We start from the raw sequence: 13,862 nt of genomic DNA, 5'->3' as shown, positions 1-13,862 counted from the left end.
ATTGATATCTGCATTTAGTTTCAAGATATCAGGAATTGAATTATTGACATCATAACAAAACATGACATTTTGATATCTTGAAATCATATTTTGATATCAATAATCGAATTTAAGATATCAGCAATTCTTTTCAAGATATCAGTAATACGCTTCACCATATCCTTAATTCATTACGTGATATCTTAAATTTTATTGCAGATATCTACAATTATCTGTATCTAAGATATCTTCAATTCGATTCAAGATATCTTCAATTCAATTCAAGATATCTTCAATTCAAGATATCTTTAAAACAATTCAAGATATCTGTAATTCTGTAATAAATGTGAAAACGGCTTGCCATAGAAGTGCAAAGTGAATCGGGTCTCATCTGAAAACATGACACGTGACCGGTGACGACAACCCCTGTGTACACTCTTGGCGTCTGTTGGCAATATGACGATTTGTAAGGAGCGGCACAACACGTTTCATTCGAGCGTACAAACTATAGAGTATGTTTTTGGTGTTACGTTTTGCAGACGTCAACTTTCTGCATAGAATGATTGTCGTCAACACTAATCTTAGTTCTAAGTTTTGGTATTAATATATTAATTACATGATTCTTAATTTTTTAAGGATATATATAAAAACTTCTTCACTGGATATTTCAATAGAACGTTTAGGTTATCCAACTGGTTAACTCTTTACAATTCCATTGCTTTGTATCAGAATGAGTCTGTGGCCGTTACAGTTAGAATGAATTTGTTAAGCGGAATGTAAGAACATATATAAAAGAGGAACTGCTGAGGTTTACAGTCATCAAGGCATTGGAATTACAACATGCCTCTCTCGTCTATGTGAACCAAACAATAGATAATGGTCATGAATTATTGTGTAGGTGACTACCACATATGTTAACTGCATTAGCCGTGGGATTTGTCTGTAGCAATATCAGTTTTGTTTATTTGTTTGTTGTTTAACAATATTCCAGCTATATTAAGGCGGTTAGCAAATAATCGAATCTGGATCAGACAAGCCAGTGATTGACATCCTGAACATCGATCCACGCAATTGGGATATGATGACATGCATCAACCAAGTCAGCGAGCCTGACCACCCGACCCCGTTAGTCGCCTCTTTCGAGAAGCATAAGTTGCTGAAGACCTCTTGTAACTCGGATCGTCTAACTCGGGTCAGCAATATCAGTAACTGAAATGAATACGTAAACGATAAATACCTAGAAGTCCAGCTCTGGTCAGATCTTGGCGGACGTTGAAGAAGATATGGATCTGTTTCATCCAATATGTAAATGTTTCAACTTTAGGCATAGTCGTGTACCCATTACCAATCCATAGGTGATGCTTGGCGAAATTGTGCTGCTTGACAACTGCAGCAACAGTTCCCCCGATGTCGGCCCCATCCACATAAAGATGTAAACCGTGGAACTTGCTCCAAGACAGATCTATCTGGTACCAGGTCTCAAGTATTAGGTGATGCGCTACGTTGATTGTCCACATGCCTTTTGATGTCCCCACTGTGCAGATGAAACTACTGTTTGTGTACCGCATGAAAACACCACTGTCACCGTCCCCAGTAGCCAAGATGGGCATCTCATTGCTTACATTGCGGAAATTGATGTTAAAGCTGTATGTGAACCCTGAGTTACACTGGTCGAGGTGCTGGATACAGGGATCTGTCTGGGGAATCTCCACATAGCCGTGACTGCTGAACACCAGGTATGTCTCTGTCTGGTACGTCTTAACTTCTACCATGTTGTGAATTGTCATATTTAGATGTGTTGTTGTAATAATGTTCCCAATCTGTTCAATCACCCTGTAGTTGTAGTTAGCAATTTCTGATTCTGCAAAATAAAAGAAATATACTGACAATAAATTATTGATGGCTAGAGCTTGTGATGCATGTTTCTAAATAATGAGATAAGAGAATTGTTCATGCTTTCATTGGATAATGAATACATTCTCTGTAATTACTAACAATTTGATCATCTATCTTTGTGTTCATTACTCGACGAATTAACGTCTTTAGTCGTTAGTACTGTGATATCCTTTTTGTCAACACATGGACTCGGAAAACCTAAATAGAAAACGCTGGTAATAGCATCCGTGAAACACGTGTTACATTCGTCCTAAAATAGGGTTTTCTAAATATGCAAAATACAAATAATTAAATAAACGTACAGAAGATATTTGATTAAATGAATTTGAAGGTATAACTTCACAGTTTGACTTTGCACTGGGCGTATTCAGGAATACGACAATCAATAGTTGAAACTAGGACCCATTTAGTTATTGCAGACTGGCGCATATCACATACATGTAGTATGTTCTATATATAGATTCATATGTGCAAAAAACAACAATGCGAGGCACCAACAGGTGTTCATCAAATCAACTTTACAATAAAATAATTTTCAAAAAATGTTTAATCAACACAGGCAAATGTGCAACAATATGAACAACATTCGTTTCAAATTCCCTGTTTGACATCATTTCTCTGACACCCTTACATACTGTTTTGGATAAGGAAGGTCTCTCCACTGTAAATAAACGCATTTGCCTATGCAGACCGCAACCAGGTGACGCCGCATTCGGCTTGTGTGTGATGAACCACTGTGTCTCTCACATTATTGCAGTAAAACGTCCAACAATATCATGCATTTTGTGTTTAAAAAAATATATGACTGAACAACTTACACTTGACGCTACTGCCAACTGACTTGCCGCAATGGCAGCTGCATGTAACGCGAGTTCACACATCACCAGGCAGCCATATTATTCACTTCTGTGTACATTGTTGCTCAGTCAGGTATCACAAGAACTACTTACAATTGTAGCAGATATAGCAAAGAATAGAATTTGGTTACACTTTTAATCATGTTAGGATGTCGAAAATAACGATCATTATCAAAGTTTAAACTTGTTGAAACTTGTGTACGTGTCATGATATTTACACTTCATGTCATATCTGAAGTTTTTCACAATCACAATTGTTAGTTTTTAACGGATTGACTGTTATCATTTTCTCGTTCATGCAGTTTTGAATCACTAAATCACAAAGATGAGGAACAGTCAAGACCTCAACACTGCTGTTGATATTGAGGATGTACACGTCTACACGTGTGTCCAGACACGAGGTGTATCACAGCGTACTGACTCAAGACATCAGTAGCATACTTACTTGTTAACTGACATCGAATCCCGTAGTAATTGTCTTTACATTTGCATACATCTTCGCCGATGCAGGAGCCTCCGTTTTGGCAAAAATCTAGTTGACACAAAACTGAAAAACATGAAAGACATTCATCAACCAGTGTCTTAATTCACATGAAAATTATCTAGACGTTCATTGAATATTAACAAAACGTGTGTGGTCTAGCATACAAAGGGGGGCTATTAATGAAGACATACGGCAGCATAGAATAATGATGTACTTAAGTCACTTCTATGATAGGAATTGTCCAGACACCTTCTGGGTTGCAGCCGATTAGCTCCAGACGCATACAGGGTCTGCCCACGAAGTGGGTGATGATGAGGTGGATAGTGTCAGTCACCACAGCGGGATGCAACTTCACGGAATGTGCGACGGTGGCATTATGTGTTACAGGAATGTGCTGAAAGCAAACACGTACATAATCTCAGAATTGTTGCGCATGACATTGTTCTTAACGTTTTTTAAAAAGAGATGTCCTTGTCACGCGGTGAGAGGGTAACATCAGAAACAAAACAGTACAAGGGAGACAACTCTTTCCTGCTTTGTTTGGCAACACTTTCCTGTTCGAAATGAGTTTGTATATGGCATTTTATGTCGCTTCAGACTGTTTCGTCCTAAAGAGTCCGCCTACCATCATTTTAGCACCCGGCTTTTCACAATTATTTTTCCATTTAACACACAATCACGAAAACAGTTATTATCGAATAATATACACTAACCTAATAAAATATATCAGTTTTGTACTATTTCAGGTCCGAACAAAAATATATTCAGACGATTTAACGTCTCATGTGTCATGAATTACATCATATGTGTCAAATATGCTTGCTTGCAGTGGCGATTGTAGCTCACCTATGTGTACAGCTAGTTTCTGCTACATCTCACACAGGAAATGCCCTGAACAGTGGCGATTGTAGTTCACCTAGGTGTACAGCCAGTTTCTGCTACATCTCACACAGGAAATGCCCTGAACAGTGGCGATTGTAGCTCACCTAGGTTTTCAGCTAGTTTCTGCTACATGTCACTCATGAAATGCCCTGAACAGTGGCGATTGCAGCTCACCTAGGTGTACAGCTAATTACTGCTACATCTCACACAGGAAATGCCCTGAACAGTGGCGATTGTAGCTCACCTAGGTGTACAGCTAGTTTCTGCTACATCTCACACAGGAAATGCCCTGAACAGTGGCGATTGTAGCTCACCTAGGTTTTCAGCTAGTTTCTGCTACATCTCACATATGAAATGCCCTGAACAGTGGCGATTGTAGCTCACCTAGGTGTACAGCTAATTACTGCTACATCTCACACAGGAAATGGCCTGAACAGTGGCGATTGTAGCTCACCTATGTGTACAGCTAGTTTCTGCTACATCTCACATAGGAAATGCCCTGAACAGTGGCGATTGTAGCTCACCTAGGTTTTCAGCTAGTTTCTGCTACATCTCACACAGGAAATGCCCTGAACAGTGGCGATTGTAGCTCACCTAGGTGTACAGCTAGTTTCTGCTACATCTCACACAGGAGATGCCCTGAAAAGTGGCGATTGTAGCTCACCTAGGTGTACAGCTAGTTTCTGCTACATGTCACTCATGAAATGCCCTGAACAGTGGCGATTGCACCTCACCTAGGTGTACAGCTAATTACTGCTACATCTCTCACAGGAAATGCCCTGAACAGTGGCGATTGTAGCTCACCTGAGTATGGGTAAACACTGCTACATCGAACACAAATTCACGCCCTGAACAGTGGAGAGTTTAACAGACCTGACTGTACAGCTCCAGACGTGATGTATCTGTGAAGAGGTTATTGTAGAACATCTGTACATCTCTCACATAACGTGACGGGGTTACGGTCCTGTTCCTTTCGGCGGGATGTTGGAACACTATCTTAGATATCGCCATCGGGGTCTTTAGCTTCACCTAAGGGGGGAATCAAACAGCCAGGATCTGACTTTTATGTATTCGTCTCAAGAGCTGTAAATAACGTGTGTATGAGAGAGCAGTTGTTTGGTGCAGGTTGTTGGTATAGGTATGTTACTATTAAGCTTGTGACAGGGACATGTTACATAATGCCATTATCCGTGTTCGTCCTTTGTTTCACAGCTTCTGTTGTCCAAAAATTCATGTATCATCGACGTTGTCAATTTGCTCGGATACTGGAGAATGCAGTAACTCTATGTCCAAAATGTGACTAAGTAGTGTGACTAATGCTGTGAAGATGTTGTTAACAGTTACCTGAACCCAGGGATGAGTATCTGTGTCCGCGCTGCACCAGGCGCCGATGTGTTCCTCTGACAACAGACAGTGTTCATGCATGGACACACATACTATAGTACTCTTACATCTTGTCAGGCATCACTATCACAGAATTACAAAGGATATTTACTACGAACACAACTTTGTGGACAGTTATAAGGTGGGCTACTTATCTGTGAATCTTTCAAACTGAAAACCATGTTTCATTATGGCTGATTATTATCGCGCGCGCGCACACACACACACATATATATTTATACGCACAGAGAGAGAGAGAGAGAGAGAGAGAGAGGGGGGGAGATTGGTACCTGTGCAACAGCCATATCTAAGCTGTTCCTTGCTGTGGTGTGGGTCGATAGTGGACACAGTCAACTGGGCATCAGCTATTGTTTTGTCCGACATTCCAAGCGGTGTTTCACAAACTGTAGAAAGAGAGATGTCAATTTTGGAACCAGCAGGTGGTGTTGCGTTCATGTAAGTGAGCGAGTGAGGTTGTTCCCGATTCAAGTTGTATTGTAGTAGTATATCACGGAGAAACTGTTAAACCAGTGGTTAGCTTGATGGCTTTAATCAATGGCTTAGTCACTGCCACTTGAACGTAGAAGATACATAACAAAACAGAACCGTCCGTCTGTATCGACTAACCAGCATACCAGTTTGTGTGGGTGATGAGGGAGTCGTGACTGTGGCTGTGCCTGGTGCTGTAGCTGCTGGAAGGGGTCCTGGAACACGTAGCGTTAGATGTAGGTACGCGCTTTTGAGCTTTATAAGAAAGTTATGTTTCATATTTCATTTTGAATAAATTGCATGACGATAGACCAGAGAAAACGTTGAATATGTGGCTGGTTATTTTACGTTCGGTGTAGTTCCGGTCTATTGCCAGGGCATGTATTTGGATGCTTTGTTTTGCGTGCTCCAGGATTTCGGAATGTTAACACTAATGGCCCAGCTATTGCAAATGCAGTAAACTTTCTTTTCATAATTAGAAGTATCAAGTATCTTTACTATTCGCATACCTCGGAATTCCAAGTAAATGACCAGCTTTGAACAGTAGTATAGCTATATCACAGACTTTACTGAAACCAGCCTTGATAACCCAAATGCCATAATCAGTTATTCGAACCAACAGTGCATAACAGTACATCAATTTAACACCTACACGAACATTCATGCACCTAACCCAAACACACTTCTACAATTGCAATCTTAATTTTGACGGGTGCAAAGTATCTATCAAAGATAAGAGGACAGTCAGAATGATCGCAGTATTTAAAACGTTTAAAAATCGAAAGCAACAAACCATTTGTGATTTGGGCCCTTATGAGCTCGCTTTTGACAAGAGGTGCCAGTTGTAGTTGATAGATTCTCATGATGACGCCTGTGTTCAGCGTGGACCCAATACTCAGCGCCTCTGTCGGAAAATTACCAGGTTGTCTTTCAACTGACTGGGTAATGCTGCCGATGGTCTTGCTGTTGAGTAGGAGTCGAAGCCCTAGAATTCTGTTCCAGGAGATCTCAATCGTGTACCAGACACTGAGTAAAAGAGAAGTCTTCACGTCGATCCCCCAGACGTGCGATGAGGTGGCCACGTGACATGACAAGGTCGCCCCTTCATAGTACAGCCATATTCCATTATGAGAAGTTTCATCTACTCCATTAGAAATCAGGTATAGCTTCCGTGATGTCACATTTTCAATGTTCAGTGTCAGACTGTTGGGGATAAATGCAGAACGTTTCCATCATTGAACACTTGAACTGATGTAACGTAAGAAAATTAATGTTTTATAATCATCATTGCTAGGTTTCTTCCTATCGGTAGATGACACACGTGTCCTGCTCCTTACCTGTAGGTGAAACCAGAAAGACAGGTGTCGAGACTATGTAGGCATGAAGACGGCTGGCCTGACCCTGCTGCGACCGTGGCTGTTCCTCCCTTGCCCAGACGGATGAGGCTCTGTGTCCCCAAAGTCTCCACCGCCACGCTGCCCGATACACTCATGTTGAAAGACGTGGTTAGCAGAATGTTATTTTCAATCCTCAAGAATATGAACTTGGTTATAAATGTGTGTATCTCAATCTCTGAAACAAGCATGAATCAAATTACAGTATGTATAACCACGAGGTCGTCTATACATGTCGTGTTTGTTTGTTTATTTGTTTGTTTAACGCCGCACACAGCAACATTTTGACGGCGCTTTGTTAATAAACGAGCCTGGACCAGACAATATAATGACTGACATCGTGAGCTCGATCTATGCAATTGGGATACGATGACATGCATCAACAAAGTCAGCTAACCTGACTACTTACGACTGTCGCCCCTTACGACAAGCATAGTCGCTTCAGATTTCGGAAAGCATGTGTTGCTGAAGACCTATTCTCTACCCGGATCTTCACGGGTACTATTCAGGTCGGTATACAGTCACACTGTACCTGTGTATTGGCACTGTTCCCCGAAGTACGCTCCTTTACACTGACAGAGGTTATCACCTACACATGTTCCTCCGTGTTTGCAAAAGTCCTTCTGGCAAAGACCTAAAAACGAAAACCTCTTTGTAAAACAACACTGAGAAGAGTTTGATATTCTAAGAACAGATCTTGAAATTTCATTTGTTGGAATCAACCGTTCAGCTTAATGAACTATGTGAGGTGAGGTGAAATTGGGTTTAACGTCGTATATTTTAGGTATACAAGATATATCCAAATGATATAAGCACTCACCTGTTGGTTCGCATCCAAGTATTTCAAATTTAAAACAAGGTGTTTTTTCATATGTCTGAGGTTCGATCCTGATGGCTTTTGTGACAATATATGGCTTGAATCCCACCCAAAATGTTAGTGATTTGTTGTAAATCGACTGTATGTCCTAAAACAAATACATATGTTATTTGATTATATGTGGCAGTGGCAACCCCGAGAAATACGTATGTATTATACCTTTACATTTCATACTCTTGTGTTTAGTCATAGTTGGAGTTCTGTTAGTGTTACTTCGCGTTTGATTGGCGCAAGACTACCACTGTGAAGGTATAGCATGCGAGAACCATGAATCACATGTCCAAAACAATTCATGGTTCTAGTAAAACGATTTGGAAAAGAAATATATTAGGTCACGCCATAAGTATTTTTTTGTTATAATTTTGTCATAGTTTATAGTTATAATGTGAGTTTAACGAGGCTTGAGTAAGACACGAATGTGTGACGGGTGAGTGACAAGGTTTGAATTTGACGCAGATGTGTGACGGATGTGTGACGAGGCTTGAATTAGTCACAGGTGTGTGACGGGTGAGTGATCAGGCTTAAATTAGACACAGGTGTGTGACGGGTGAGTGACGAGGCTTGAATTAGACACAGATGTGTGACAGGTGATTGGCGAGTCTTGAATTAGACACAGGTGTGTGACGGGTGAGTGACGAGGCTTGAATGAACACGGATGTGTGACGGGTGAGTGACGAGGCTAGGCTTAAATTAGACACAGGTGTGTGACGGATGTGATGAGACTTGAACTTGACATGCGTGTGTGTCGGGTGTGTGATGAGTCTTTAATTAGACATGCGTGTATGACGGATGAGACAGGTGTGTGACGGGTGAGTGACGAAGCTTGAATCAGACACAGGTGTGTGACGGGTGAGTGACGAGACTTGAATTAGACACAGGTGTGTGACGGGTGAGTGACGAGGCTTGAATTAGACACAGGTGTGTGAGGAGTGTGTGAATAAGCTTGAATTAGACACAGGTGTGTGACGGGTGATTGACGAGGCTTGAATTAGACACAGGAGTGTGACGGGTGAGTGACAAAGCTTGAATTAGATACAGGAGTGTGAAGGGTGAGTGACGAGGCTAGGCTTAAATTAGACACAGGTGTGTGACGGATGTGATGAGACTTGAACTTGACATGCGTGTGTGTCGGGTGTGTGATGAGTCTTTAATTAGACATGCGTGTATGACGGATGAGACAGGAGTGTGACAGGTGAGTGACGGGACTTGAATTAGACACAGGTGTGTGAGGGGTGAGTGACGAAGCTTGAATTAGACGCAGGTGTGTGACGGGTGAGTGACGAAGCTTGAATGAGATACAGGAGTGTGACGGGTGAGTGACGAAGCTTGAATTAGATACAGGAGTGTGACGGGTGAGTGACGAAGCTTGAATTAGATACAGGTGTGTGACAGGAGAGTGACGAAGCTTGAGTTAGACGCAGTAGTGTGACGGGTGAGTGACGAAGCTTGAATTATATACAGGAGCGTGACGGGTGAGTGACGAAGCTTGAATTAGATACAGGAGTGTGACGGGTGAGTGACGAAGCTTGAATTAGATACAGGTGTGTGACGGGTGAGTGACGAAGCTTGAATTAAATACATGAGCGTAACGGGTGAGTGACGAAGCTTGAATTAGATACAGGAGTGTGACGGGTGAGTGACAAGGCTTGAATTAGATACAGGAGTGTGACGGGTGAGTGACGGGTCTTGAATTAGACACAGGTGTGCGACGGGTGAGTGACGAAGCTTGAACTTGACATACGTGTGTGGCGGGGGTGTGATGAGTCTTGAATGAACACGGGTGTGTGACAAGTGAGTGACGAGGCTTTAACTTGACATGCGTTTGTGACGGGTGTCTGATGAGGTTTGAATTAGACACAGGTGTGTGATGGGTGATTGGCGAGGCTTGAATTAGACACAGGTGTGTGATGGGTGATTGGCGAGTCTTGAATTAGACACAGCTGTGTGACGGGTGTGTGACGAGGCTTCAATTAGACAAAGGTGTGTGAGGGGTGAGTGACGAGGCATGAATTGGACACAGATGTATGACGGGTAAGTGACGAGGCTTGAATGAACCAGGATGTGTGACGGGTGAGTGACGAGGCTAGGCTTAAATTGTCACAGGTGTGTGACGGATGTGATGAGACTAGAACTTGACATGCGTGTGCGTCGGGTGTCTGGTGAGTCTTGAATTAGACACAGGTGTGTGACGGGTGCGTGATCAGGCTTAAATGAGACACAGGTGAGTGACGGGTGCGTGATCAGGTTTGAGTTAGACACAGATGTGTGACGGGTGCGTGATCAGGCTTGAATTAGACACAGGTGTGTGACGGGTGCGTGATCAGGCTTGAGTTAGACACGTGCGCGTGACGGGTGCGTGATCAGGTTTGAATTAGACACAGGTGTGTGACGGATGTGTGACGAGGCTTGAATTAGACATGCGTGTGTGACGGGTGATTGCCGAGTCTTGAATTAGACACAGGCGTGTGACGGGTGTGATGAGACTTGAACTTGACATGCGTGTGTGTCGGGTGTGTGATGAGTCTTTAATTAGACATGCGTGTATGACGGATGAGACAGGTGTGTGACGGGTGAGTGACGAAGCTTGAATCAGACACAGGTGTGTGACGGGTGAGTGACGAGACTTGAATTAGACACAGGTGTGTGACGGGTGAGTGACGAGGCTTGAATTAGACACAGGTGTGTGAGGAGTGTGTGAATAAGCTTGAATTAGACACAGGTGTGTGACGGGTGATTGACGAGGCTTGAATTAGACACAGGAGTGTGACGGGTGAGTGACAAAGCTTGAATTAGATACAGGAGTGTGAAGGGTGAGTGACGAGGCTAGGCTTAAATTAGACACAGGTGTGTGACGGATGTGATGAGACTTGAACTTGACATGCGTGTGTGTCGGGTGTGTGATGAGTCTTTAATTAGACATGCGTGTATGGCGGATGAGACAGGAGTGTGACAGGTGAGTGACGGGACTTGAATTAGACACAGGTGTGTGAGGGGTGAGTGACGAAGCTTGAATTAGACACAGGTGTGTGACGGGTGCGTGATCAGGCTTAAATGAGACACAGGTGAGTGACGGGTGCGTGATCAGGTTTGAGTTAGACACAGATGTGTGACGGGTGCGTGATCAGGCTTGAATTAGACACAGGTGTGTGACGGGTGCGTGATCAGGCTTGAGTTAGACACGTGCGCGTGACGGGTGCGTGATCAGGTTTGAATTAGACACAGGTGTGTGACGGATGTGTGACGAGGCTTGAATTAGACATGCGTGTGTGACGGGTGATTGGCGAGTCTTGAATTAGACACAGGCGTGTGACGGGTGTGATGAGACTTGAACTTGACATGCGTGTGTGTCGGGTGTGTGATGAGTCTTTAATTAGACATGCGTGTATGACGGATGAGACAGGTGTGTGACGGGTGAGTGACGAGGCTAGGCTTAAATTAGACACAGGTGTGTGACGGGTGTGATGAGACTTGAACTTGACATGCGTGTGTGTCGGGTGTGTGATGAGTCTTTAATTAGACATGTGTGCTTGACGTATGAGACAGGAGTGTGACGGGTGAGTGACGGGTCTTGAATTAGACACAGGTGTGCGACGGGTGTGTGACGAGACGTGAATTAAACACAGGTGTGCGACGGGTGAGTGACGAGGCTTGAACTTGACATACGTGTGTGGCGGGTGTGTGATGAGTCTTGAATGAACACGGGTGCGTGACAAGTGAGTGACGAGGCTTTAACTTGACATGCGTTTGTGACGGGTGTCTGATGAGGTTTGAACTTGGCAATCGTGTGTGACGGGTGATTGACGAGGCTTGAATTAGACACAGGTGTGTGATGGGTGACTGGCGAGTCTTGAATTAGACACAGGTGTGTGACCGGAGAGTGACGAGGCTTTAATTAGACACAGGTGTGTGAGGGGTGAGTGACGTGTCTTGAATGAACAAGGATGTGTGGCGGGTGAGTGACGAGGCTTGAATTAGACATGCGTGTGTGACGGGTGATTGGCGAGTCTTGAATTAGACACAGGCGTGTGACGGGTGTGATGAGACTTGAACTTGACATGCGTGTGTGTCGGGTGTGTGATGAGTCTTTAATCAGACATGTGTGCTTGACGGATGAGACAGGAGTGTGACGGGTGAGTGACGTGTCTTGAATTAGACACAGGTGTGTGAGGGGTGAGTGACAAGGCATGAATTAGACACAGATGTATGACGGGTAAGTGACGAGGCTTGAATGAACACGGATGTGTGACGGGTGAGTGACGAGGCTAGGCTTAAATTAGACACAGGTGTGTGACGGGTGTGATGAGACTAGAACTTGACATGCGTGTGTGTCGGGTGTGTCTTTAATTAGACATGTGTGCTTGACGGATGAGACAGGAGTGTGACGGGTGAGTGACGGGTCTTGAATTAGACACAGGTGTGCGACGGGTGAGTGACGAGGCTTGAACTTGACATACGTGTGTGGCGGGTGTGTGATGAGTCTTGAATGAACACGGGTGCGTGACAAGTGAGTGACGAGGCTTTAACTTGACATGTGTTTGTGACGGGTGTCTGATGAGGTTTGAACTTGGCAATCGTGTGTGACGGGTGATTGACGAGGCTTGAATTAGACACAGGTGTGTGATGGGTGACTGGCGAGTCTTGAATTAGACACAGGTGTGTGACCGGAGAGTGACGAGGCTTTAATTAGACACAGGTGTGTGAGGGGTGAGTGACGTGTCTTGAATGAACAAGGATGTGTGGCGGGTGAGTGACGAGGCTTGAATTAGACATGCGGGTGTGACGGGTGATTGGCGAGTCTTGAATTAGACACAGGCGTGTGACGGGTGTGATGAGACTTGAACTTGACATGCGTGTGTGTCGGGTGTGTGATGAGTCTTTAATCAGACATGTGTGCTTGACGGATGAGACAGGAGTGTGACGGGTGAGTGACGTGTCTTGAATTAGACACAGGTGTGTGAGGGGTGAGTGACAAGGCATGAATTAGACACAAATGTATGACGGGTAAGTGACGAGGCTTGAATTAACACGGATGTGTGACGGGTGAGTGACGAAGCTAGGCTTAAATTAGACACAGGTGTGTGACGGGTGTGATGAGACTAGAACTTGACATGCGTGTGTGTCGGGTGTGTCGGGTGTGTCTTTAATTAGACATGTGTGCTTGACGGATGAGACAGGAGTGTGACGGGTGAGTGACGGGTCTTGAATTAGACACAGGTGTGTGAGGGGTGTGTGACGAGACTTGAATTAAACACAGGTGTGCGACGGGTGAGTGACGAGGCTTGAAATTGACATACGTGTGTGGCGGGTGTGTGATGAGTCTTGAATGAACACGGGTGCGTGACAAGTGAGTGACGAGGCTTTAACTTGACATGCGTTTGTGACGGGTGTCTGATGAGGTTTGAACTTGGCAATCGTGTGTGACGGGTGATTGACGAGGCTTGAATTAGACACAGGTGTGTGATGGGTGACTGGCGAGTCTTGAATTAGACACAGGTGTGTGACCGGAGAGTGACGAGGCTTTAATTAGACACAGGTGTGTGAGGGGTGAGTGACGTGTCCTGAATGAACAAGGATGTGTGGCGGGTGAGTGACGAGGCTTGAATTAGACATGCGTGTGTGAC

General features: G+C 44.0%; 1 protein-coding gene across 1 annotated transcript in view; it reads right to left on the bottom strand.

Annotated features, from left to right (window-relative positions):
• Nucleotides 1–13,862, bottom strand: part of LOC139452426 (uncharacterized) — a 147,266-nt gene that overhangs the window by 80,354 nt on the left and 53,050 nt on the right. The window contains exons 4-14 of the mRNA XM_071233899.1: nt 8,185–8,329; nt 7,897–7,998; nt 7,308–7,542; nt 6,764–7,173; nt 6,117–6,185; nt 5,772–5,885; nt 5,443–5,498; nt 4,972–5,127; nt 3,466–3,610; nt 3,178–3,279; nt 1,217–1,840 (exon numbers count right to left, since the gene is read on the bottom strand). Coding sequence (XP_071090000.1) covers nt 1,217–1,840; nt 3,178–3,279; nt 3,466–3,610; nt 4,972–5,127; nt 5,443–5,498; nt 5,772–5,885; nt 6,117–6,185; nt 6,764–7,173; nt 7,308–7,542; nt 7,897–7,998; nt 8,185–8,329 — 2,158 coding nt within the window. The remainder of the gene's footprint in view (nt 1–1,216; nt 1,841–3,177; nt 3,280–3,465; nt 3,611–4,971; nt 5,128–5,442; nt 5,499–5,771; nt 5,886–6,116; nt 6,186–6,763; nt 7,174–7,307; nt 7,543–7,896; nt 7,999–8,184; nt 8,330–13,862) is intronic.

This window comes from Haliotis cracherodii, unplaced genomic scaffold (genome assembly GCF_022045235.1).
Source record: "Haliotis cracherodii isolate W230 unplaced genomic scaffold, xgHalCrac1.p SCAF_9, whole genome shotgun sequence".
NCBI lineage: Eukaryota > Metazoa > Mollusca > Gastropoda > Lepetellida > Haliotidae > Haliotis > Haliotis cracherodii.
This window is presented reverse-complemented; position numbering and strand designations above follow the sequence as displayed.